Source organism: Melanerpes formicivorus, unplaced genomic scaffold (genome assembly GCF_026170545.1).
Source record: "Melanerpes formicivorus ecotype bairdi unplaced genomic scaffold, bMelFor1.0.p_v2 SCAF_135, whole genome shotgun sequence".
Taxonomy (NCBI): domain Eukaryota; kingdom Metazoa; phylum Chordata; class Aves; order Piciformes; family Picidae; genus Melanerpes; species Melanerpes formicivorus.
In genome coordinates, this window is record NW_027142487.1 from 613,082 (window position 1) to 637,202 (window position 24,121).

General features: G+C 64.9%; 2 protein-coding genes across 5 annotated transcripts; one reads left to right on the plus strand and one right to left on the minus strand.

Moving 5' to 3' along the window:
• Positions 1-96: 96 nt before the first annotated feature.
• On the plus strand, positions 97-10,836 carry LOC137456717 (large ribosomal subunit protein uL3-like). Of its 4 annotated transcripts, XM_068168304.1 has the most exons (11): positions 97-268; positions 771-908; positions 2,146-2,338; positions 2,911-3,079; positions 4,728-4,863; positions 6,523-6,709; positions 6,827-6,987; positions 7,736-7,837; positions 8,379-8,474; positions 8,939-9,058; positions 10,734-10,836. In XM_068168304.1, the coding sequence occupies exons 1-11, from the start codon at positions 122-124 to the stop codon at positions 10,788-10,790; spliced, it is 1,506 nt and encodes a 501-aa protein (XP_068024405.1). In that variant the 5' UTR covers positions 97-121; the 3' UTR covers positions 10,791-10,836. The 4 variants fall into 4 exon arrangements, with proteins under 4 accessions (XP_068024405.1, XP_068024406.1, XP_068024404.1 ...); XM_068168305.1 differs by lacking the exon at positions 771-908 and having other exon boundaries at positions 99-268; XM_068168303.1 differs by lacking the exon at positions 97-268 and having other exon boundaries at positions 750-908.
• Positions 10,146-24,121, minus strand: LOC137456716 (testis-expressed protein 2-like). Its single transcript, XM_068168302.1, has 12 exons — positions 23,689-24,121; positions 15,703-16,622; positions 15,363-15,563; positions 14,988-15,285; positions 14,416-14,633; positions 14,067-14,213; positions 13,874-13,973; positions 13,599-13,731; positions 13,355-13,492; positions 12,693-12,899; positions 12,466-12,586; positions 10,146-11,850 (listed from the first exon to the last, which is right to left on the minus strand). The coding sequence occupies exons 2-12, from the start codon at positions 16,603-16,605 to the stop codon at positions 11,737-11,739; spliced, it is 2,580 nt and encodes an 859-aa protein (XP_068024403.1). The 5' UTR covers positions 16,606-16,622; positions 23,689-24,121; the 3' UTR covers positions 10,146-11,736.

The window sequence follows — 24,121 nt, forward strand, 5'->3', positions numbered from 1 at the left end:
TGCGCATGCTCTGCCGCCGCGGTGCATGCTGGGAGCCGCGCTCCCGTGCCCCTCCCGGGGCTCTCCCAGTCCTTGCCTGGGCTGCTGCCCTGCGCTTCCCAGGGCGGCCGGGGCCGGTGGGATGAGGGCAGCAGGGCCAGGTGCTGGCTCCTGCGCTTGCGGCGCAGCAGCCCCTGAAGGCTCCAGGCTGGGGGCAGAGTGGCCTGGTGGGAAAAGCCCTGGGGGCTGTTGGTTGAGCGCGGCTGCAGAGCAGCCGGAGCGAGCCCAGGTGCCCGAGAGGGCAGGGGAGGAGCGGCCGAGGGGGCCGGGGGGGAGCGGCCGAGGGGGCCGGGGGGGAGCGGCCGAGGGGGCCGGGGGGGAGCGGCCGAGGGGGCCGGGGGGGAGCGGCCGAGGGGGCCGGGGGGGAGCGGCCGAGGGGGCCGGGGGGGAGCGGCCGAGGGGGCCGGGGATGTTCAGCCTGGAGAAGCTGAGGGAGACCTCACTGCTCTCTGCAGCTCCCTGGGAGGAGGCTGGAGCCAGCTGGGGGTGGGCTCTGCTCCCTAGGAACAAGGGACAGGACAAGAGGCAATGGCCTGAAGCTGTGCCAGGGGAGGTTAAGATGGGACATGAGGATCAATTTCTTCCCCCAGAGGGTTGTCAAGCCTGGCCCAGGCTGCTCAGGGCAGTGGTGGAGTCCCCTGGAAGGGTTTCAGAGCTGTGGTGCTGAGGGCCACGGTTTGGTGCTGGGTGAGGGTTGGACAGGATTGCCCAGGTCTCACCCTGTGATGCAGGCAGGCTTGTCGTGTGCAGAGCAGCGTCCTGAGCCTGGGCTGCTGGCTGCCAGGCTCACAGCCCTGGCTGCGGTGTGCCCTGGCAGGAGGCGATCCCCAGTGCTGCCTTTCGCCTTCGCTGTGCCCAGGAGGGAGAGGGTAAGCCGAGAGCCACAGGCCCCTGACCTTTACCACACCACAGCCTGCCAGCCTGGCTGACTCGGGCGTGGATATAGCAACGGGTGAAGCTAGCAGCTAAATTTGTGTCTTCAGCCTGACCTTAAGAGGCAGGAGAGGCACTGGGTGACAGCCTCCTGCAGCTGACCCCGGGGAAGCAGCCCATGGTTTGTACAGCTCTGCTACCTTTCCCTTGTGTGCAGAGGGACGCAGCAGGGCTGGGTGAGCCGAACTGCAGCTGCAGCGGGCTGGAGCTCAGCACAGCTCCGCCTGGGCTGAGCAGAGAGCTTGCTGGAGAGTGTAAGCAGGTGCTGGGACTGAGCTTAGCAAGGAAGTTGTGGTGGGTGTAGGTCTAACTCTGCTGCTTGTGCTGAGCCCCAGCTCCCCCTGCCTCGATGCCAGCTGTGTGAGGTCTTGTCCCATGTCTCTGGAGAGCTGTTGCTGTTCCCTGCCTGGCTCAGCATGACCTTGCAGTGGGGGTTTGGATATTTAGCTCTTCTAATTTGGTTTGCAAGGTGCATTTCTAACCTGCCCATGCTCCTCTTAGTGAGTCCTTTGGGCATTCCTTCCCACTCCTGTGCTTGTCTGGGGCCAGTGGCCTGGGCAAACCAAAGCCCATGGGACTTGAGCAGGCAGAACACAAAAGAGGCTTTACAATAGAGGTCACAGAGGGGCAGGCCTGGTAAAGGACATCTTTCTCCTTCAGAGTCCTCCAGCAGAAGGAGGAAGATCTTGCCCAAGGGTTGTTGGGTTTTTAACTGGCATACTTTGTCCAAAACCTGGCTGAACTGTTCCATGCCCAGGATGGAGGCTCCAACAGCCCCCACCCCCCTGGGCTCCCCCTGGGCTGGAACTCAAGGGGCCATGGTTGGCAACCAGAGCAGGGGAGGCTTAGATTGGACATTAGGAAGAAGCTCTTTGCCATGAGGGTGGTGAGACCCTGGAGCAGGCTGCCCAGAGCTGCTGTGGACTCCTCCTCCCCAGGCCGGGGGGGACCTTGAGCGGCCCGGGCTGGTAGAGGGGTCCCTGCCCGTGGCAGGGGGCTGGAACTGGATCATCCTGAAGGTCCCTTCCAGCCCAAGCCTCTGCAGGATTCCCTGGCAGCCGCGGTGCAGCATTTCCCCGTCGGTCACTGGTGCTCCAAGTGGGCATCTGCCGAGGGTCCCAGCCGCTGGGACGTGGCAGTGACTCTGCTCTCCGCGGCTCTCGCTCCCCGCAGTCCCACCGCAAGTTCTCCGCCCCCCGGCACGGCCACCTGGGCTTCCTGCCCCGCCGGAGGAGCCGGCGCCACCGCGGCAAGGTGAAGTCCTGGCCCAGGGACGACCCCCGGCAGCCGGTGCACCTGACGGCGTTCCTGGGCTACAAGGCGGGGATGACACACACGCTGCGGGAGGTGCACCGCCCTGGCCTCAGTAAGGCTGGCCGCGGGGGGGCGCTGCTGGGCCGGGGGGGCAGAGCTGGCGCTGGGCTGCCTGGGAAGCACTGATGCAGTGCCTGGTGGTGGCTGGGTCCTGCAGGGCAGCTACCCCACACCTCCTAGGCTTGGGGCATCTTGCTGGGCAGGCTTAGAGCGTTACCCTCTGTGGTGCCCACAGGATTAGAGCCAAACTCTGGGGCAAGAACCATCCCCTGGGCTGGGGAGGTTGGGTTGAAGGCTACTGGCTGAGCAGTGCCTGGGGGGTCAAACCCTCCAGCTGGTGGGGATGGCAGAGCCTCCACCCCTGGAGGGGTTCAAAGCTGTGGTGCTCGGGGGCAGGGTTCAGTGGTGCTCTGGCAGTGCTGGTTTGACTTGATTGCCTCAGAGGCCTTTTCCAACCTGAGTGAGTCTCTGAGCCTGTGGAGAGGCTGAGGCTGGCTGTGAGCAGAGGCTGGCTGTGAGCAGAGCCTGGCCTTGCCCCCGGCACGCTGCCTGCTGGCTGTGACTCGGCTCCGGGAGAGCCTCCAGGCAGCCATGCTGAGCACCTTTCCCCTCACTGTCTTGCAGAGATCTCCAAGAGGGAGGAGGTGGAGGCTGTGACCATCATTGAGACCCCCCCAATGGTGGTGGTGGGGGTGGTGGGGTACATAGAGACCCCCAAGGGCTTGAGGAACTTCAAGACTGTGTTTGCTGAGCACATCAGCGAGGAGTGCCGGCGGCGCTTCTACAGGAACTGGTGCGGCCTGGGGGTGGGCAGGGGGCTGCAGGGGGCTGTGGCGGTCTGCCAGGGTCTGCAGGGGATTGGAGGGGTCTGCCAGGGTCTGCAGGGGATTGGAGGGGTCTGTAGGGGATTGGAAGGGTCTGTAGGGGTCTGCAGGGGATTGGAGGGGTCTGTAGGGGTCTGCAGGGGATTGGAGGGGTCTGTGGTGGTCTGTAGGGGTCTGCAGGGGATTGGAGGGGTCTGTAGGGGTCTGCAGGGGATTGGAGGGGTCTGTGGTGGTCTGTAGGGGTCTGCAGGCTGGGGACACTGGTTTGGGTTCCAAGGGCCCTCAGAGACCATCTAGCTCCAACCCCCCTGCCACAGGCAGGGACATCTTCCACTGGACCCTCTCCAACCTGGCCTTCAACACCTGCAGGGGAGGGTCCTCCACAGCCTCCTTGGGTAACCTGCTTCAGGGTTCCTCTCAGATCTTTCCCCCAGCTGCTGCCAACAGCTCAGCTGCCAGCAGCTGGCCGTGGGGTGAGGCTGCTGCTGCTTCCGTCTCACACAGGGATGCTGCAAGCAGCTTGGGGCTGGGAAGCAGCACCCTGCATGTGCAGGCTTACTCTAATGGCTGAGCTAAGGCAGCACTCCCAGGGCCTCACCGGGCAGGGTTCATTTCCCATGGGGCAGGGCAGGCTCTCCACTCAGCTGCAGTGCTGGAGCTGAGGCACCAAGAGGCTAAACCCAGGCTGGTGCAGAATGTGACCTTTGACCATCAGCAGCCCAAAGCCCATCAGGTGGGGAGGGAAGTGCAGAGATGAGTTGCACAGCTGCAGGAGTCCTCTCCTGCCACCACCCTCCCTGAGCCCTGCTGCAGCCTGCTCCTCCTTTCTCTCTTCAGCTCTGGTTTGGTGCTGGTGTTTTGGATGGCTCTTGGCCAGCCAGTGGGAGACAAATGGATTCCTCACACTGAAAGATTTCAGTTGAAGAAGGGTTGGGAGAGCTGAGCTTGCTCAGCCTGGAGAAGGGAAGGCTTAGGGGAGACCTTCTCACCGTGCCCCAGCACACAGAGGGTGGCTGCCACGAGGAGGGAGGTTGCCTTTGTACAGGGAGTCCCCTGGGGGAGACAAGGGGTGATGGGGACAGGTTGTGCTGGCAGCCAGAGCAGGTGGGCACTGGAGCAGCCTCCCCAGGGAAGTGGAGATCCCCCTGCACAGACAGCTTGCAGGCAGGGTGCTGAGCCAGCTCATTTCCACCTCACTGTCACCTGCAAAGGCTGGAGCAGAGGCTGGGCCCTCGAGCTCCTCTCCAGCCTGGCATTCTGTGATTCCTCCTCTCACATCAAACCTCTGTCCTGGCCCTGGAGCAGGCAAGGTTCAGGCACCCACAGGTTCCTTGTGCCTGCAGGGAGGTTCCTGGTGGGGTCACCTCTGCCCTGTCTTGGGGCACAGTGAGGAGCAGAGCTCAGCAGCACTCAGCTCTGCTGAATCTTTCAGAGCTCTGCAGATTCACAGCATGGGCTGGGAGGGACCTTAGAGGTCATCCAGCTCCAGCTCCCTGCCCTGAGCAGGGACAGCTTCCTCTGGACCGAGCTGCTCAGGGCCTCCTCCAGCTGCAGGGAGGAGGCAGCCACAGCCTCCCTGGGCAGCTGTGCCAGGCTCTCCCCACCCAACTGCTGCAGGCACAAGAGCAAGAAGAAGGCCTTCAGCAAGTACTGCAAGAAATGGCAGGATGAGGATGGCAAAAGGCAGCTGGAGAAGGACTTTGCAGCCATGAAGAAGTACTGCAAGGTGATCCGAGCCATCATGCACACGCAGGTCAGAGCCTCACCGGGCAGGGCTGGCCTCAGGGTGGCGCTCTGCTGGCAGCCTGGGGAGCACCTGCTGGGAGCTGGCATCACAGGGGTGCCCTGGTGGCATCACAGGGGTGCCCTGGTGGCAGATGCTTGCCAGAGGCTGCACAGGGGGTGGGAGGTGCTGCCTGACCTTTCCAGCTACCTCCTGCCACCAGCCCTGTCCCTTGGGGCTGGGGGATTGCTGCAGGGGGCTGTGGCTCCAGCAGACTGAGGAGGCCACAGAGCCATGGAGGAGAGCAGACTGCCCAGAGCCTCAGCAGGTGGTGAGCCCTGTGCCAGCAAGGGCCCTCAGGCCTCATGACCACCTCGAATTAGCAACTGGTGTCAAATGTTTGGGGTAAAAATAACCCAGGGGCAGGCACAGGGTTGCCAGATGCTGCTTGCCGGTGGCACAGGGCTCCTTTGCATGCTGGCCCCTGCAGTTAAGGGCTGCTTTGGAGCCTGGAGCAGAGCTCAGGCTTCACTTGCAGCTGGCACAGGCCCTCCAAGCTCTGCTGTGGTGGTTTGAGAGGGAGCTGGGGCTGGGAGAGGGCAGAGGCACCCCTGGGCTGCTCAGTCTGGAAGCAGGGGTGGAGCACAGGCAAAGGCCTCAGCAGTGCTCTGGTGATGGATTCCCCTGGAGCGTTTGCCAGGGCTGCCAACCACTCTGCCGAGCTCTGGGGGGCTGAGGCTGATCTGTGCCTGTGCCCCGGGGGGCAGGGAGTGCTCCAGCCGCGGTGCAGCCCCGGGTGAGGGCAGAGCCCCGGGAGAGGGCAGAGCCCTGGGAGAGGGCACAGCCAGGAGCTGGCTCCAGCGGATGTGCAGCCTGCTGGCTGGGCTGCCTGAGCAGCTGGTTGTGAAGGGGGCTGGGGGGCGCAGGGCCGGCCCCGGGCAGGGCTGCCGGTGGGGCTGCGGTGGGGCTGCCGTGCCTTGCAGATGAGGCTGCAGGTGGGGCTGCAGGTGGGGCTGCAGGTGGGGCTGCGGTGGGGCTGCAGGCGGGGCTGCCGTGCCCTGCCGGTGGGGCTGCGGTGGGGCTGCAGGCGGGGCTGCCGTGCCCTGCCGGTGGGGCTGCGGTGGGGCTGCAGGCGGGGCTGCAGGTGGGGCTGCGGTGGGGCTGCGGTGGGGCTGCAGGTGGGGCTGCCGTGCCCTGCCGGTGGGGCTGCGGTGGGGCTGCAGGCGGGGCTGCCGTGCCTTGCAGATGAGGCTGCCGGTGGGGCTGCGGTGGGGCTGCGGTGGGGCTGCAGGCGGGGCTGCCGTGGGGCTGCAGGCGGGGCTGCCGTGCCTTGCAGATGAGGCTGCAGGTGGGGCTGCGGTGGGGCTGCAGGCGGGGCTGCCGTGCCTTGCAGATGAGGCTGCCGGTGGGGCTGCGGTGGGGCTGCCGTGCCTTGCAGATGAGGCTGCAGGTGGGGCTGCGGTGGGGCTGCAGGTGGGGCTGCGGTGGGGCTGCCGTGCCTTGCAGATGAGGCTGCAGGTGGGGCTGCGGTGGGGCTGCAGGCGGGGCTGCCGGTGGGGCTGCGGTGGGGCTGCAGGCGGGGCTGCCGGTGGGGCTGCGGTGGGGCTGCAGGCGGGGCTGCCGTGCCTTGCAGATGAGGCTGGCGGTGGGGCTGCGGTGGGGCTGCAGCGGGGCTGCCGTGCCTTGCAGATGAGGCTGCTGCCGCTGCGGCAGAAGAAGGCTCACGTGGTGGAGGTGCAGCTGAACGGCGGCAGCGTGGCCGAGAAGGTCGACTGGGCGCGGGAGCGGCTGGAGCAGCCGGTGCCGGTGCACAGCGTCTTCAGCCAGGACGAGATGATCGATGTCATCGGCGTCACCAAGGGGCACGGCATGAAAGGTGCAGGGCAGGAGACCCTCCCCGGGGCTGGGGCCTCCCCTCCTCGCCTGGCGCCGTGCCGGGGGGCGGCAGCCTCCCGCCCGCGCCGCGCTCAGCGGCCTCTGCGGTGACCTGCAGGGGTGACCAGCCGCTGGCACACCAAGAAGCTGCCCAGGAAGACTCACAAGGGGCTGCGCAAGGTGGCCTGCATCGGGGCCTGGCACCCGTCCCGGGTCGGCTACTCCATCGCCCGCGCCGGCCAGAAGGGCTACCAGCACCGCACCGAGCTCAACAAGAAGGTATGGCCCGGCTGGCCCTGGCAGCGCTGCTGCACCTCCTGCCTGCCCTGGCTGCGTCCTCTGCAGGCTGCTCTCTTCCCCACAGCTTCCCAGCTCTTTCCCAGCGCTGCTGTGCTCCCTGCCTCTCCTGGTGCTTCCCTGCTCGAGGGACACATCACAGAGGTCACAGCTTATGGAAGGCTTTGGGCTGGGAGGGAGCTCCAGAGCTCACCCAGCCAAGCCCTGCAGGCAGCAGGGACATCCTCCCCTGGAGCAGGTTGCTCAGAGCCCTCTCCAGCCTCACCTTGAACAGCTCCAGGCAGGGAGCCTCAACCACCTCCCTGGGCAGCCTGCTGCAGTGCTCCAGCAGCCTCCTGGGGCACAACTTGTTCCTCACCTCCAATCCCAATCTGCTCTGCTCTCATTTCAAACCATTGCCTCTGCTCCTGGCCCTGCAGCCCTTTGGGAGCAGTCCCTCTGCAGCCTTCCTGGAGCCCTTCAGGTCCTGGCAGGCTGCTGTGAGCTCTGCCTGGAGCCTTCTCTCCTGCAGGCTGCACAGCCCCAACTCCCTCAGCCTGGCCTTGCAGGCAGAGCTGCTCCAACCCCCTGAGCACTTTCCTGGCCCTGCTCTGGCCCTGCTCCATCAGCTCCAGGTCCTTCCTGTGCTGAGTGCCCCAGAGCTGGCCACAGGACTCAGTCTGGAACCCAACTCACCCCTGTGACCTGCCTCAGAGGGCCAGCTCCAGCTCCCTGTGCTCTCTGCTCCCAGATTTACCGCATCGGGCGTGGGGTCCACGTGGAGGATGGGAAGGTGGTGAGGAACAATGCCTCAACCAACTATGACCTGACAGAGAAGACCATCACACCTCTGGTAAGGGCTGAGGAGACCAGGCAAGGAGTTCCTTGGCTTGGAGACAGCTGCACAGGAAATGGTCTGAAGGAAATCCACTGAAAGCAGTGAGAAGTTTCCTGATGCCTGGGACAGGGAAGGCCTCCTGCCTCAGGTGGTTTTTAGGCCCAAAGAGTTAACCTCCAGTTGGTAACTTGGGCAGCAGCTGAGAGCTCTGAAAAGCAAAGGAAGCCTAAAGTGTGTTAGAAACCTGGCCCAGATAAATGCTTGCCTGAAGGATTCCCTTTTGCTCACCAAAAGCTGCTGACTCAGGCATCCAGCCAGCTCCTGTCTCCCATGTCCTGCAGGGAAGGGGTTCCAGGCTTCCTGCTTTCCCAGCTCTTGGGGTGCTCCTGAGCTGGGGTCATGCACTCAGTGTGGTTGCTGTGCTCTGGTGGTCCTCAGAAGGCAGCCCCAGGGGTGCAGAGCTTTGGTGGTGGTCTCCTTCCTTAGCAAATGCCACCTGAGGGCACATCTGCTGCCAGCTCTCCTGCCTGCCAGCCCTCTCTGTCTCCCCTCGCAGGGTGGCTTTCCTCACTATGGGGAGGTCAACAACGACTTCCTGATGCTGAAGGGCTGTGTGATGGGCACCAGGAAGCGAGTGCTGACCCTGCGCAAGGTGAGAGTGCTGCTGAGCTGGGCAGGGCTGGGCTCAGCTCCCCCCCGGGCAGTGCCCCCAGGCTCTGGCCAGGGAGGCTGCCTGGCTCCTTCTCACTCGTGGCCATGAGTGTGGTGCTCAGTGGGACCAGCTGGTGCAGGCTGGACATGAGGCCCAGGCTGCCCAGGGCAGTGGTGCAGTGCCCACCCCTGGAAGGGTCTCAAGGCCCTGGGGCTGTGGTGCTGAGGCTTGGTGGTGCCCTGGCAGTGCTGGGGGGAGTTGGACTCCAGGCTCTTGGAGGCCTTTCCTGACTCCAGCGACTGCAGGAAGGACACAGCTTAGCAGCAGGCTGGCTAGTTCTAAGGGTTGGGCCAGAGACCTTCAAGGTCCTTTCCAAGCGAGGTGCTGCTCTGCTCCTGTTCTCTGGGTGCCTGTGTGGCCTTTCTGGGGGGTGAGGCTGCTGCAGGGTGCCTTTGCTCCCCCAGTCCCTGCTGGTGCACACCAGCCGCCGCTCCCAGGAGGCCATCGAGCTCAAGTTCGTCGACACCACCTCCAAGTTCGGCCACGGCCGCTTCCAGACAGCTCAGGAGAAGAGAGCCTTCATGGTGAGTTCTGCTCTGCTCCAGCCCCAGGCCATGCCCCCAGCTGAGACAGGGCAGCTCTGGCCCACTCCAGCCAGGCACCTGCCCCCTGGCTCCAGCACAGCCCAGCGGAGGGGCAGGAGCACCCTGCAGGAGGGACAGGCAGGATCCAGCCACAGAGAGCCAGGGGCTGGAAGGGACCTCTGGGGATCACCCAGACCAAGCCCTGCCAGAGCAGCATCACCCAGGGCAGAGCTCACAGGAAGGCATCCAGATGGGTCTGGGAAGTCTCCAGACAAGGAGACTCCACAGCCTCCCTGGGGAGCCTGCTCCAGGCCTCCAGCAGCCTGGGGTGGAACTAATTGGGTTCCAGTTTGTGTCCACTGCCCCTCCTCCTCCCACAGGACACCACTGAGCAGAGCCTGGCCCCTTCTCCCTGCCCCCCACCCCTTCAGGTGCTTCTAAACATCAGCAGGGTCTCCCTCAGGCCATCCCAGGGCACTCAGCCTTTCTTCACCACGCAAGTCCCAGGCCCCTCACCATCCATGTGGCCTCCACTGGACCCTCTCTGGTAGTTCCCTGTCCCCCTTGAACTGGGGAGCCCAGAACTGAACCCAGTGCTCCAGAGGGGGTCTCACCAAGGCAGAGGGGGAGGAGACCTTCCCTTGGCCTGCTGGCCACACTCTCAATGCCCCCAGTGGCCTTCTTGGCCACAAGGGCACAGTGCTGTCCCGTGGATGACTTTTGTCCCCCAGGACTCCAAGGACCTTCTCCTGGGAGCTGCTTTCCAGCAGCTCAGCCCCTGTCTGTCCTGGTGCTAGCTGGTGGTTGTGTGAGTGACCCAGGACAACCCAACCAGCACATAACCTGCAGATGGCCAACCAGCTCCCACTCCCCATGGGATGCTTTCCACCAGCACTTGGCAGGAGCTGCCTGGGGACATATGGTTCCTCCCCCTGGCCTGCATGGCTGCTTGGCTTTCCTTGGGGTGGTTTGGAACTTTCCTGTTCCTCAGAAGGAAAGTTTGGGTCAAATGCAGCCAGAAGCTGCTGGTTCTGCCATCAGGAAGCTTTCAGAGAGGCCAAGCAGGATATTTGTCTTTAATCCAGGGTATAAATACACTCAGATAAACCCAGCCCCAGCAGGGCTCCTTGAACAGCTTGGCAGCTCCAGCAGGCTGGTGCCTCAGCCTGGAGGTGACATGGAGGAAGCACTGAGCATGCCAAGGCTTCATTTGGGAAGAATCAACTGCCTGGGCCCCAGGCAGGCCTAAAGTGGGGCTGGGTCTGGCCTGTCAGCCAGGAATCCCACGTGGAAGTGGCTAAGCCTCCTTAGCCCCAGGCAGGGGGATTGGCTCTGCAGTGCCTCTGCAGAGCTCTTGGGAGGTTAAGCTGATTGCCTCTGAGCAGCTTGAACTGTCTTCTGCTCTGGCTGTCACTGCAGGGCCTGAGGAGCTGTGAGGTGGAGCTTAGTGGCAGGAGGAGGTTTCACCTGCTTGCAGCTCTTCTCTTTGCCATCTCCTACTGCAGGCTGAGTTTACCCTCTCTGTGCTGTGTCTGGGAGCAGAGGGAGGGAAGTAACTCTCATCTGCTCCCACAGGACCTCACTCCTTAGCTGTTGGAGACCCCTCAGGCTCTGTGGAGTTGGCTGATGAGGATCTGTGCTTTGGCTGAGACCTCTCCTCTCTGCTCTCTTCCAGGGCCCTCAGAAGAAGCACTTGGTGAAAGCAAAGCCAGGGGCCCAGGAAGAGCTGTAAGGATGGCACCCACCTGGGCACCCTCAATAAAGGGCTCCAAGCTGTCTCTGCTGCCTCTCTTCCTTCTGCAGGGTGTCCTGCCTGTGCTCACTGCTGCCTGTGCACAGCAGCCTGTCCCTGAGGCTCCTGAGACAAGCAGCACTTGGGCCTGGCCCACGTGGGACCGACTGGGACAGCCACATCTGCTCTGTCCTCTGCATCCTCCCTTTGCTCAGGGATTTCCCCACCCCTGCCTGCATTCAGCCCAGCTCCAGTGAATCCCCTTCCAGAGGAGGTGCTGCTCAGGGCTTCTGCCCCAGTTCCCACTGGGAACAGAGGACCTCCCAGTGCCCTGCCTCTGCCCAGCCTTACCACCTCTGTCTGCTCTCCACCTCTCTCAGCCAGACACTCCTTGTCTTGAGCTGGTGGTGTGACCTGTGGGCTTCTCTCTGCCCCGAGGCTCCTGACCCTGCCCCCAGCAGCGTGGGAGCTGCTGTACAGAAGGTGGCTGCTAGGTAAGGCTGGCCAGGGATGGATTTATTCACTTTGCACTCCTTCCCACCCAGCTGCTCCTTGCAGTCCAGCTGCCTGGGGGGAGTCTGTGCTGTGTCCTGGAGCTGGGATCATGACTCCTCCAGTGCAGAACCCACCTGGGTGTCCTGCACCTTCTTTGGGAATCAGGCAGGGGAAGCCCAGCCCTCCACTGGTCCAGAGCTGCTTCCCCTGACCAGGAGTCCTGAGGGCCTGGTGGGCTCCAGCAAAGCCCTTGCCCTGGGCCTGGTTCTGCTCTTGCAGTATGTCAGGAGGAGGCTCCTCCACAGAGGTGCTGAGGCTGAGAGGAGCCAGGAAGCTGAGATCCCACTGATGGCCCTGGGTGCATCTGGTGGCCAGGCCCTGGCTGTCCCCATGTCCCAGCGAGGTCCCTGAGCTCTCTGCAGTGTCTCTGCCCTGCCCCTGGGGCTGCATTTCAGAGCCTCTTCTCTCCTCTGGCTGGCAGTGCCCCCGTGGGTGGCTGAGGATCCAGGCTGGAGCTCATGATGGGAATGATCAGGTCATCCATGTTGGGCATCACCAAGATTTTCTGGGAAGAAGAATCACAAGGGAGGGGTTTGGGGATGCCACTGCCTGCCCCTGCCACAGCTGCTGGCAGTGGCCTTGGCAGGAGCCACAGGAGCTGGACTCGGGTCAGGATTGTGAGGGGAAGGTTCTGAGCTCCCATCCTCTGAGCAGCAGCTGACTGCACCTGGTCTTAGAGGATGAGCAGCTCTGGATAGCTCTGGGTGGGGACAGGCAGGAGCAGCTTTCCTGTGCCCTGCCTGTGTGTGGCTTCAGAGTGCTCATGGCAGAGGGCAGGGAGCAGGCTCGAGCTGGGGGTTGGGTTCCTAAGTCTCTGTGAGGACATTTCTGCTCTTGGGATGCTCAGAGATGAGAGGCAGAAAACAAAGCAGCAGCTGCCTGGGGGTGGTGCTTCTCCCAGGCTTGCTGATGCTCCTCCTGCCCTGCTTGGGGCCGCACTCAGTGCCAGGAGACCACTCCTGCCCCCTGCCCAGAGCCCTCACAAGTGCTTCCTTAGGCTGTGTTCCTTAGCTGTGCACAGCTGGACAGACCAGACCGGGTGCTGGCTTTTAGCAGAGAGGACCCCAGGTGGGTGGTGGTCGTGGGGAGCCCCCGGGGCAGCCCCGGGCAGGGCAGGCACCTGGAACTCGTGCTGCAGCCTCCTCTCGATCCACTCGGTGACGTGCAGGAAGGTCACCTCCCGCTCGCCCAGCTTCGGCCGCACCTTCAGCTCCAGCCGGGGGGGCCCGCGGAAGCTGTACCTGTGGGGAGCAGGAGGGAGGCAGAAAGCTTCACGCCCTGAGCGCCCAGGGCTGGCTGAGCCGCAGAGCAGCTGCGGCAGGAGGCGCAGGGGAGCGGGGCCGGTACCAGAGGCGGTCGGTGGGCGGCGGGGGGATGTTGACGGCCAAGGTGCCGGCCAGCTCCTGCACCTCCACCGTCAGCAGCAGGGGAGTGTTGGAGACCTCCTCGATCTTCTTCTTGATGAACTCATTCTCGGTGGCCTTCTGGAAGTACTTGGACTTGGCGATCTTGTCCACCAAGCGCAGGAGCCTCCTGCTCGTGCTGCTGCCGTGGCTAAAGCCAGAGGAGCCTCAGCCCTCGCCGGGTCTGCTGCCCCCCGGCCCCCTGCCACGGCACCCAGCAGGGACTGGGGTCCCCCCTGAGGGTCGATCACCACCTGCCTGTCCTTCCTGTCTGTGTCTCCCTGAGGGAGCTGTCCCCAAGGCCCTGCTCTGGGGGCACCTCCCACAGCATGGCTTGCAACTAGAGCCAGGGAGAGTGAGATTGGCCATGAGGGAGAAGCTCTGCACTCGGGGGGGGAGACACAGCTTGCCCAGAGAAGCTGTGGGCACCTCACCCCTGGAGGTGTCCAGGGCCAGGCTGGATGAGGCCTTGAGCAGCCTGGGCTGGTGGGAGGGGTCCCTGTACAGGGCAGAGGGCTGGAACTGGATGGTCTTTAAGGTCCCCTCCAACTGAAGCCATTCTGTGACCTCCCCGCACCCCATGGTAGACCCCAAACAGCCTCTTACCCCTCGGTGCCGGGGGGTGGGACCCTCTCCCCCAGGGCTCCCATGGGCTCTGCAGCAGAGACCTCTTCCTCCTCGGAGGAGCCGGCGCTGGAGGACTCAGCGTCGCTGTCTGCCAGCAGCAGCAGCCGGGGCCTGGCCCTGCCAGCACCCAGCGGCGTCAGGGCTGCCCGGGGCCAGCACCCGCTCACCTCGCTCAGGCAAGAGGAGGAGGAGGATGGAACCCATCCGGGCACAGTCTCCTCACCCCTCTCTGCCTGCATCTGCTGGGCTGCTCTCCTCTGCAGCACCTTCCTTGCCCAGCTTGCAGAGGTTCATCTTGGTCTCCAGCGTCATCTGCAGTGAGCCACTGTAGGTGACCTCCATGTCCACCCAGAGCCCTGCCAGGGAGAGGGAGAGGACAAAGCCTGTCAGCACCACAGGGCTGCCAAAGCCTCCCTGCTTCAGGCACCAGGCTGGCACCTTGCTAACAGCTGCTGGGGAGGCAGCCCCGGGGTCCCTGCTGCTGTGCAGGGCTCTCACCTCGGTCGTCCATGGTGGGGCTGGAGGCGCTGAGCACCGAGGGGATGGCTGTGCCCATGTCCAGCTCCGCCAGCGCCAGCTCGTTCATGAAGTACGGCAGCTGGAGCCACAAAGGGATGCTCAGCACAGCCTGCCCCTGCCCTGGGGCCTGGGGGAAGGGGCTGCACTGGCAGCTGTGCTGCTCCTGCCTCACCTTGATCTTGCTCAGCTTCTTCTGGATCTTGCTGGCCACTTGCTGGGCCCAGTAGGGCTCCCGGAGGAAGTCCCAGCAGATGCGTCCTGCCAGGGCGTTCACCCAGGCCACGCAGGCCTGGCTGTGCCCCAGCCTGTCCTCGCTGACCTGTGGGGGCACAGGAGCCAGGGCCCCCACCAGTGCTGGGACCTGCTGGCTGGGGGCTCCCCTCCACCCTGCTGTGGCTGTGAGCCCACGGTGCTGGCTGCCAAGAGGGGAGCCACAGGACTGGGGGGGGCTGCACACAAGGTCCATCGGCCTCTGCTGAGCTCCTGTGTCCCCCTCCCACTGCTGGCTTTGTCCCACTCACCTTAGTGGGCGTGGGGCTGCCCAGGGCTCTGTGAGAGGGGCTCTGCTCTGGGCTGCTCCCTGCCCGCGCTGGCACGAACCGGGCCATGTAGCTGCTGTAATCCAGGAAGACCTCCTGCTGGATGCTTCCTGCCAGGTCCTTGGGTGGCACAGCAGAGGGGATGTCCTCAGTGCTCCCTCCAGTGCTGCTGCCACTGCTCTGCAGAGCTGGTCCTGTGCCTGGGGACACGAGTGGGTCAGGGTGGCACGATGGCAGTGCTGTGCCACCCACCCGCTGCTGGCAAGGGACATAGATCATAGAATGTTTTGGGTTGGAAGGGGCATTGAAGACCACCCAGTGCCAAGCCCCTGCCGTGGGCAGGGACACCTCCCACCACCCCCAGGCTGCTCGAGGCCTCACCCAGCCTGGCCTTGAGCACCCTGGGGAAGGGGACATCCCCCAAGCTCTGCTCTTGGCTCTCCATCTCCTGCCACGTTCCCTGCTGCCTACCAAGGGCTTGTCCTCCTGGCACACACTCAGCTCCCCCCTAGATCAGCCCTGGCAGAGCAGGGCCCACAGGAGCTGCTTCTCACCCGTCCTGGCATCACCGTGGCTGCTGCTGGGTGCCCCACGGGAGGCTCGCACAAGGTGCTGGTACCACTCCTCCTTCTCCCTGCCTGTCCTCCCGAAGAGGTACAGACAGCTCTCCCTGCAGCCCGCCGCCGCCTCCTGCCCTGCCGGTGGAGCCTTCCTGCCCTCCTCCCCCTGCAGCTCGGGGTCCTGCTCCTGGCCGCCCTGCCGCAGCGCTGCCGGCTCGGCGAGCCGCACGCAGATCGGGTACTTCTTGTTCCACGTCCGCTTGCGGGCCAGGCTGGGCGGGCAGAGCAGGACCTGCGGCAGCGAGAGCCCTGGTGAGGCCGAGGCTCTGCCAGAGGAGAGCTGCCTCCCCCCGGCGCCGCCAGCCTCACCTCGGCGTCGGTCAGGTCGTAGCAGCGGTGGCTGACGAAGGTGGTCTCGAGGGGCTCCTCGTCGCGGGTGGCCTGGCGTGGGACGTTGCTCTTGGGGTAGGAGAGCTTCAGGGTGGCCCCGTCCAGCGTGGCCAGCACCGAGTGTGTGAGCGAGGGGTGGAAGAGCTCGGGGTCGTAGGTGTGCAGCTGGTTCATCCAGCCCTGGGGGAGAGGGATGGAGCTGGCTCAGCTCCCACGGTGGGCTCAGCACCTCCTCGGTGCTGCCCAAACTTGGGGCTCCACTCCTGCTGCCCCCCAGCACCTCATCCAGCTGCCCCCAGCCCCCTCAGCCCTCTCCTACCTGCAGGTGGTGAGTTTCCAGGGGCTCCCCCAGGAGCAGCTTGGGCCGGAGGTGGCCCCATGGTCCTCGTGGCACTGGTGGAGCCTTTGGCAGGAGGAGGAGGATGGCGAGGAAGCCCAGCACCAGCCCACAGATGAGCCCCAGGCAGAGGCCAGCGGCGTAGGGTGGCAGCGGCAGGATGAAGTAGCCATAGGCGAGGAGGGCGATGGAGGTGAGGGCTCTGCCTGGCACTGTGCCCCCTGGCCGTGCCGGCGGCGGCTCCTCAGGGGATGGCGGTGGAGGTTCAGCATCCTGCTGTGCCACCTCCACCACCTGGATCACGTCCCCGTAAGAGCAGATCTCGTAGCGGCAGTTCTGGGTGGGCTCCCAGGGGCTCCAGTCCCGTGCCTGGTGTCCCCCAGCCCCACGGCTCCCCATCTGCCCGGGGCTGCCCCCCAGCTCCTGCCCGCCGGTGCCCGCCCTCGCCCAGGGCGCCGGGCTGCTCTCCTCGGCCATGAGGCGGCTGAGGCGGCTCAGGGGCTCCTGCACAGCCTCCGAGAGCCTCCTCCGGGTGTCCTCCAGCCTGGCCTCCCGCAGCCGGAGCAGGGCTGCTCGGCTCTCGGAGGGGGACACGCTGGGGGAGGACGGCGCCGTGCGGGACTTGGCCGGGCTCAGCCGGGGCGGGGGGGCCCGCGGGAGGTCAGCCAGGAGCATCCCCCCGGGTGGGGGCGAGGGGGGACGCTCCGTGTCCCCATCCGTGGTGGCAATGAGTCCGCAGCCATCCCTGCCGCCGCTGTCCTCCCGGCTGCCGGTGGGAGGGGACGTTGTGCCATCGTTGTGCCCCCGCTGCGGTGAGCCTGGCGACGGTGCCAGGGCTGGAGATGCCTCTGCTGCCGCCGCAGCCTGGTCTGCCATGGCTCGCATCGCCCGCGGGGCTGCGGCTGCGGAGGGAACGCGAGGCGGCAGCTCAGCTCAGCACGGTCCTGCCCCGGTCCTGCCCCGGTCCTGCTCCTGCCCCGGTCCTGCCCCGGTCCTGCTCCTGCCCCGGTCCTGCCCCGGCCCTGCCCTTGCCCCGGCCCTGCCCCGGTCCTGCCCCGGTCCTGCCCCTGCCCCGGCCCTGCCCCGGTCCTGCCCCGGTCCTGCTCCTGCCCCGGTCCTGCCCCGGTCCTGCCCTTGCCCCGGCCCTGCCCCTGCCCCTGCCCCGGTCCTGCCCCTGCCCCGGCCCTGCCCCTGCCCCGGCCCTGCCCCGGCCCTGCCCCTGCCCCGGTCCTGCTCCTGCCCCGGTCCTGCCCCTGCCCCGGCCCTGCCCCGGCCCTGCCCCTGCCCCGCCCCTGCCCCGGTCCTGCCCTTGCCCCGGCCCTGCCCCTGCCCCGGTCCTGCTCCTGCCCCGGTCCTGCCCCTGCCCCGCCCCTGCCCCGGTCCTGCCCCGGTCCTGCCCCTGCCCCGGCCCTGCCCCTGCCCCGGCCCTGCCCCGGTCCTGCCCCGGTCCTGCCCCTGCCCCGGCCCTGCCCCTGCCCCGGTCCTGCTCCTGCCCCGGTCCTGCTCCTGCCCCGGCCCTGCCCCTGCCCCGGCCCTGCCCCGGTCCTGCCCCGGTCCTGCCCCTGCCCCGGTCCTGCCCCTGCCCCGGTCCTGCTCCTGCCCCGGCCCTGCCCCGGCCCTGCCCCTGCCCCGGTCCTGCCCCGGTCCTGCCCCTGCCCCTGCCCTGCCCTGCCTTCCCCCTCGGCATCAGCCTCTGCACGCAGGCATCACAGAGTCAACCAGGCTGCAAGAGAGCTCAAGTCCCACTGCTCACCCAACACCATCTCACCAACCAGACCGCGGCACCGAGTGCCTCATGCAGGCTTCCCTTACACACCGCCGGGGGCACTGCGCCCAGCACCCGGCCAAGAGATCGCCTAACACCCAGGGGCAGAGGACAAGCTGGAAGCAGCCCTGGCCAGCACCTGGCACCTAAAGCTCAGCCACTCACGTTTGAGTGTTATTTTCATCCCCATTCCTCCTCACAGCACTGCTTCCACTCTGCCCCTTTGCCACCCCACCTGCCCCATTTTCCCCCTTTTCCCCCTCAGACCCACAGCACCTGGGCTCTGCTGCAGTCTCCTCCCTCCCCAGCTGTGGTCACTTGGCCCTCCCCACCCACTCCCCTATTTAATCCCACCAGGAAGGGCAGCAGCCCTAAGCTGAGCCCCTCGGGGCTGGAGGATCCTCCTCTCATCTCTGGTGAGTACCCATGGCCTCCCCATGGTGTGCACTGGGTGATGGTGGTGGTGACAAAAGGCCGGGGGGCCTGGTGGCCCCCCGGTTAGCTAGGAAGAGGATGCCAGGAGTGGCACTGCCCCCACACCTTCCCTCTCCTTCCTACTGATGGGTTTGAAGCAGCTCTTCTTGCTCTCTCTCCTTCCTTTGCCAGGCTCAGCTCCAAGAGGGCTTTGGCCCTTCCCTGTTGCCTTCCTACCTGCCCTGACAGCTTCCCTGTAGTGCTCCCAAGGGACAAACCTCTTCTTCCATGAACTGGAAGTTTCTTTCTTCCCTGAGGCTCCCTGCAGGAGGTCAGCCTGCAGCCATGGCTCTGTGAGTGAGGCACTCCAGCAGGGCCAGAGAAGGGCAACAGAGCTGGGCAAGGGTCTGGAGAGCAGGGCTGGGGAGGAGGAGCTGGGGGTGTTTAGTATGGAGGAGAGGCTGAGGGAGACCTCACTGCTCTCTGCAGCTCCCTGAGAGGAGAGTTGAGCCAGGTGGGGAGTGGGCTCTGCTCCCTCACAAGTGATGGGATGAGAAGTGGCCTCGAGCTGCAGCAGGAGAGGTTTAGGTTGGACATTAGAGGAAAGTTCTTCCCTGAAGGGGTTCTCAGACGCTGGCACAGGCTGCCCAGGGAGGCATCCCCACCCCCAGGGGTGTTGCCAGGAGGCAGAGATGTGGTGCTGAGGGCCGTGGTGCTGAGCACCAGCCTTGGCAGAGTTAGAGAAGGGTTGGCCTGGATGAGCCACTGAGCAGGAGCAGGGTGACCCCAAGGACCTCATCACCCTCTGCTGGGCACCTCCCAGCCAGCTTCAGGCTGCCTTTGGGGCCCTGAGCTGCCAGCAGCCTCCTGGCTCTCCAGCCCCTTTCTGGCAGGGTGGGAGGGAGAAGTCACCACAGAGATGAACTCAGTGACAGCATCTGGGAAACCACCCTGTGAGGAGGGTGAGCCTCAGCCAGGCTGTTGGCAGTGCTGGCTCCAGGACCCTGGAGCTGTGAGCCAGGCCTGCAGCAAAGCAGGGAGCATCTTCCCACAGCAGGACCTGGTGCTGGTCCCAGGGCAGGGTGGGGGTGTGAGGAGGGATCTGATCAGGGCTGGGGGGCAAGAGACTCAGTGGTGCCCAGGGACAGCACAAGGGGCAGGGGGCACAAACTGGAACCTAGGAGGCTCCATCTGAGCAGGAGGAAACTTCTTTGGTGTGAGGCTGCTGGAGCCTGGAGCAGGCTGCCCAGAGAGGTTGTGGAGTCTCCTCTGGAGAGCTTCCAACCCCCCCTGGGCACTGTGCCCCTGGGCAAGCTGCTGTGGGTGCCCTGCTGGAGCAGGGCTTGGGCTGGGTGATGCCCAGAGGTCCCTTCCAGCCCCCCCATGCTGTGTAAAGCCACTGGGCAGGGCTCTGACTCCTCTGAACGTTGCTTACTTAACCAACTGTGGCCTGACCCTCTCCTCCTGCCTTGCCTGAAGCTGGAGTGCAGCAGCCCCAGTGAGGATGCTCTGCAGGCAGGGGCTTGGCAACTTCTGTCTCTACTGGAGGAGCACAGAAGCTTTCTGATCACACCAAGCTCCCCCAACCCTGCTCCTGGCCGTGGCAAAGTGCTGTCCTGTCCCCAGCAGCCCCCCTGAGCCCTCTGGCTGCTCTGCTGCCGATGCAGCAGGGCTGCAGGATCCGGGGAGGGAGGATGGAGGCTGCAGGAGAGGCTCTGCAGGGCCAATGAAGAGCTGAGCTCAGCACCTAGCAGGTTTGGGGTGGGGGTGGGGGGCTGAAGCACCCTCTTCCCCTCACAGTGTCTCTGTGGCTGGAGCAGGAACACCTCCCCAGGGGATCCCTGGCTGGGCAGGACCCTGCCTGCAGTGGGTGCTGCTCCTCAGGCTGTGCCCTGGGTCTTCAGAGGGCTTCCCTCCAGGAGCTCTGCTCTGGGCTCGGCACTGGCAGTGCTGCAGCTGCCACCAGCTCCCTTTACATAGTGCCAGGCACCTTCCCTGCCTCCCCCTCTGCTTCTGTCACAGGAGCCACTTCCCAGCCCCAGACTAGCCCAGGGGATACCCAGCCCACAGCAGCCCCCCCGGTGTCATCCAGCCTGTGGGCAGGGCTGCTGGCACCCTGCAGCAGGCAGAGCACCCCCAGAGCAAAATGGAGATGAGCAACAGAACTGAGCCTGAGGTGAGAGCCCTTCCCCAACACCCCCAGCCCAGCCTGGCAGGAGGATGGATTTAGGTGATCCTTAAGGTCCCCTCCAACCCAAACCACTCTGTGATGGCAGCCAGGACCCCTGCTTGGCCCTCATGTGGCTTTCTCAGTGGCCCCAGCTCACAGCCATTCCCAGTACCCCCAGTGCTGCCCTCCAAGCCCTGGGGCCGGTCCTGCCTGGCTGCCGCTCCCCACCCCGGCTGGGTTGGGAGGATCCCAGCTCCCCAGTGCTTGGTGAGGGCTTAGGGCTCTGCTGTGCCTGCCTGTGCCTCACCACCTCTCTGGGATTCCTGGGGTTTGACAGCTACAAAAAAGATAAAAGCAAAAGAAGGGAAAAAGAACCACCCAGGAGTCTGTTTCCTGAGAGACCGTGAGCAGGGTGGGAGACAGAGACAAGAATAGCCTGGGCCTCGTGGGGGATTGCTCCTGGCAGGGATGTCAGGAGCAGCAGGGGCTTGGGAGATGCTGCTGAAACCTCAGCCAGCACCTCTGGGAGCGTGGGTGCCAGGGAAGCACCAAGGAGGGACCCTGCTGGGTGCCACCAGCCTGCCAAGATCTCCATCTCCCCACAGAGCAGCCCTGCTGAGGGCTCTGTGGCTGAGTCAAGCTTCAGAGAGCAAATCTCCAGGCTGAAGGTGGCCCCGAGGTGGCTGCTCAGCATCAGCATGAACCTTCCAGCCCAAAGCTCGTGCCCAGCCTGTGACCATGGGGGCAGTCAGGGCTGGGGGCATCCTCCCACTCTGTACAGGGTGAATTGAGTGTGAAGGTCCTTGCAAATCCCTTCATCAAGTAGCTGGGGGGGCATGGCCCAGTGATGGAGCAAGGGGGATGGCAGAGCTCTGAGCTCACAGCCTCCACACAGCCCCAGGAGCACCCAGAAGGGACCAGTGCTGGGTGGGATGTGCCTCTGAGCACAGGGGATGGAGGCCTGGCAAGGGGGCATGAGGTGCCTGCTGAGTGCTGCTCTTGCAGACACCAGAGCCAAGGGCCTGCAGAAGAGCTGAGGAGCAGCTAAGGGGCCTGGGGACAAGGGGAAACAGCCTCGAGTTGCCCCAGGGGAGGTTTGGTTGGACATCAGCAGAAGCTTCGTCACTGAAAGGGTGCTCAGCACCTGGCCCAGGCTGCCTGGGGAGGTGGTGGAATCCCCACCCCTGGGGCTGTTCAGAGGGCACAGAGCCGTGGTGCTGAGGGCCATGGTTCAGCAGCAGAGTTAGCTGAACTCGCTGATCTCCAAAGGCTTTCCCAGCCAAAGGGATTCAGTGGCTCTCATCCTCAGCCAGGCTCCCAGTGCCCTCTCCTTGCTCTCAGCTCAGGGTCAGACTCGGGGCTTGGAGCTGACCTGGCCCAGGGGCAAGCTGTGGGCTGGGCCAGGCTGCTGCCTTGGAGGCTCTTTCCCCAAAGTGCTCTGGGGGCAGCTGGAGCCTGCACGGTGTGGGGTGAGCTCCCCCAGGGGCAGCACCTACAGACCCCTTAGAGAGGAAATGTTGCTGTGCCAGGGGCCGAGTGCCAGCTGGGCACCACCCCTCTGCTCCTGGCTTTTGTTGTAGGATGAGGGAGAGGCCATTGGCAAAGTAATGATCCAGCAGCCCTCTCCAGTTAATTAGGGGGTGGTGGAGGGCTGGCACTGCTGGCAGGACTGGCATGGCTCTGCCAGGGGCAGAAGAGGCTCTCCTCACCCAGCCAGAGGAGCTGGGAATCCCTCATCCAGCGACCTGCCAAGGGACTGCCACAGAAACCCAAGTGCTGGTTACTGGCACAGGAGCTGGAGAGCTCTGGCACAGACTGGGATTGAGGAGCACCTGGCCTGGAAGGAAGTCTCACTGTGATCCCCAAATGTAGCTTTGGATGATGGGCAGGGCAGCATGGGGGGGCTGGAAGGGACCTCTGGGCATCACCCAGTCCAAGCCCTGCTCCAGCAGGGCACCCACAGCAGCTTGCCCAGGGGCACAGTGCCCAGGGGGGGTTGGAAGCTCTCCAGACCAGGAGACTCCACAACCTCTCTGGGCAGCCTGCTCCAGGCCTCCAGCAGCCTCACAACAAAGAAGTTTCTCCTCCTGCTCAGATGGAACCTCCTGGGCTCCAGTTTGTGCCCCCTGCCCCTTGTGCTGTCCCTGGGCACCACTGGGCAGAGCCTGGCCCCAGCCTCTTGCCCCCCAGCCTTTAGCTCTTGCTGAGCATTGCTCAGCTGCCCTCTGGGGCTGCTCTGCTGCAGGCTCTCAGCCTTTGCCCCTCAGCAGCTTTGTAGGCTCTGATGGCCTCTCCCTGTCTGTACTGAGCTGGGGAGCCCAGAGCTGGACCCAGGACTCCAGCTGTGGCCTCCCTGGGGCAGAGCAGAAGGGAAGGAGAACCTCCCTCAGCCTGCTGCCCACACTCTTCACACACCCCAGGAGAGCATTGGCCACAAATGGGATCCCAGCCCCATCCTCCACACTGATGCTTCTCCGAGGGGGTACCAGGGGACCCTGGGGCCAGGTTTCCTGCCACTGGGAGAGCAAGCAGCTGGAGTCTCTCTGGAGCCCTTCCTGACACCCCACTTGACGATCCTGTTGGGTCACAAGGGACACCACCACATGGGGACACCCCAGGGTGGCACAGGTGTGTCCTCTCCTCCTCCTCCTCCTCCTCCTCCTCCTCCCCCCGTGCCTGGGTGCCTGCTGCAGATCATCAATCCCCAGGCCTGGGGCCGGAGCTCAGCCCTGCCCAGGATGAAATCCTGACCTAATTCTCAGTGGCAGCATCCAGCGGGCAGGAGCACTGCCAGCTCCAGGGGTGCCCCACTGGGCACAGCCCCGGGCTGAGCTCCTGGCTGAGGGGCAGCAGGGACAGGCCAAGGGCTCTGCTGTGGGACAGTCCCCAGCTTCTGCTCAGAAGGCTTTTTTGCTCTGGCCAATTCCTGGCAGATCCAATTGTTTGAGGACTCATCCAAGGGTCCTCAGATGAAACTGGGGAAGAAGGATCACAAAATCAGTTGGGCTGGAAGAGACCTTTAAGGTCATCCAATGCAAGCCTTACCCCAGCACTGCCAGGGCTCCACCACCCCATGGCCCTCAGCACCACAGCTCCAGGGCTCTGAAACCCCTCCAGGCATGGGCACTGCACCACTGCCCTGGGCAGCCTGGGCCAGGCCTTGGCAACCCTTCTGGGGATGGAATCGTTTCTCATGTCCAACCTGATCTTGCCCTGGGGCAACTCAGTGCCTGGAGTTTTGGAAGGCAGAAGCTGCATGCAGCTCCTCTCCTCCTGGAGCTGCCAAGGAACTGCCAGCCTGCAGCTCACCTTCAAAGCTCTTAGCTTGCCACATGCCAAGCTGCTGCCCCCTCCTCCCCCCAGCCCCTCACACCCCAAGAAGGACAGGGCTCAGACCCCACATCACCTTCCCACACGATGGATCCATGGAGGGGATCCCCACGGATGTCCTCATCCCATCGCTGCCGTGCTGGGGTGTGTGGTCCCCACTGAGCCCAGGTTTGGGCATGCTGGGGACCCCCTCCCCTCCCGCAGTTCACCCCGGAGCTGCCCAGCCTCCATCAGCCCACCCCGGGCAGCTGCCGGGGTCCTCCCCGCGCTGTTCCCGCAGTGCTGGTACCTGGGCCAGGGGAGCGCTCCGGGGGCACCGGGGAACGCTGGGTCCTGGTGCTGGAGAAGGACGAGCGGTGCCGGTGCTACCGGGGAGACGGACCGGTCCCCGTGCCGGGGAGCAACTGCTGGGGGGATGACAGGAGGGGCGGTCCCGGTACCGGGGGAGGAGCGGATCTTGCGCTGGCAGAGAGGCTGTGCTGGGATCCAAGCAGGGATCAGAGGGTCGGTGCCGGTGCCGCGGAAGAGGAGCCGGTACCCGTGCTGAAGGAGGCCGACCCGTGCCGGTATCCAAGGGCTGATGCCGGTGCCGGGAGAGAAGGGTCGGATTCGGGGGCGGTGGTGAAGAGTCGGTGCTGGAGGCAGCGGCTTCGTCCTGATGCCGGTACCGGCTGTGGCTATCCGCTGCCGGGAGGGGAGGGTGTAGCTCACCCCGTTCTACC

Coding starts and splice junctions, on each gene's coding strand:
- LOC137456717 (XM_068168304.1), top strand. CDS start 122: ATGAGGGCAGCAGGGCCAGGTGCTGGCTCCTGCGCTTGCGGCGCAGCA. Junction 909..2,145: donor CTGTGCCCAGGAGGGAGAGG/GTAAGCCGAGAG, acceptor CGCTCCCCGCAG/TCCCACCGCAAGTTCTCCGC. Junction 2,339..2,910: donor GGTGCACCGCCCTGGCCTCA/GTAAGGCTGGCC, acceptor ACTGTCTTGCAG/AGATCTCCAAGAGGGAGGAG.
- LOC137456716 (XM_068168302.1), bottom strand. CDS start 16,605: ATGCGAGCCATGGCAGACCAGGCTGCGGCGGCAGCAGAGGCATCTCCA. Junction 15,564..15,702: donor TGGAAACTCACCACCTGCAG/GTAGGAGAGGGC, acceptor CCTCTCCCCCAG/GGCTGGATGAACCAGCTGCA. Junction 13,732..13,873: donor CCCCACCATGGACGACCGAG/GTGAGAGCCCTG, acceptor TCTCCCTGGCAG/GGCTCTGGGTGGACATGGAG.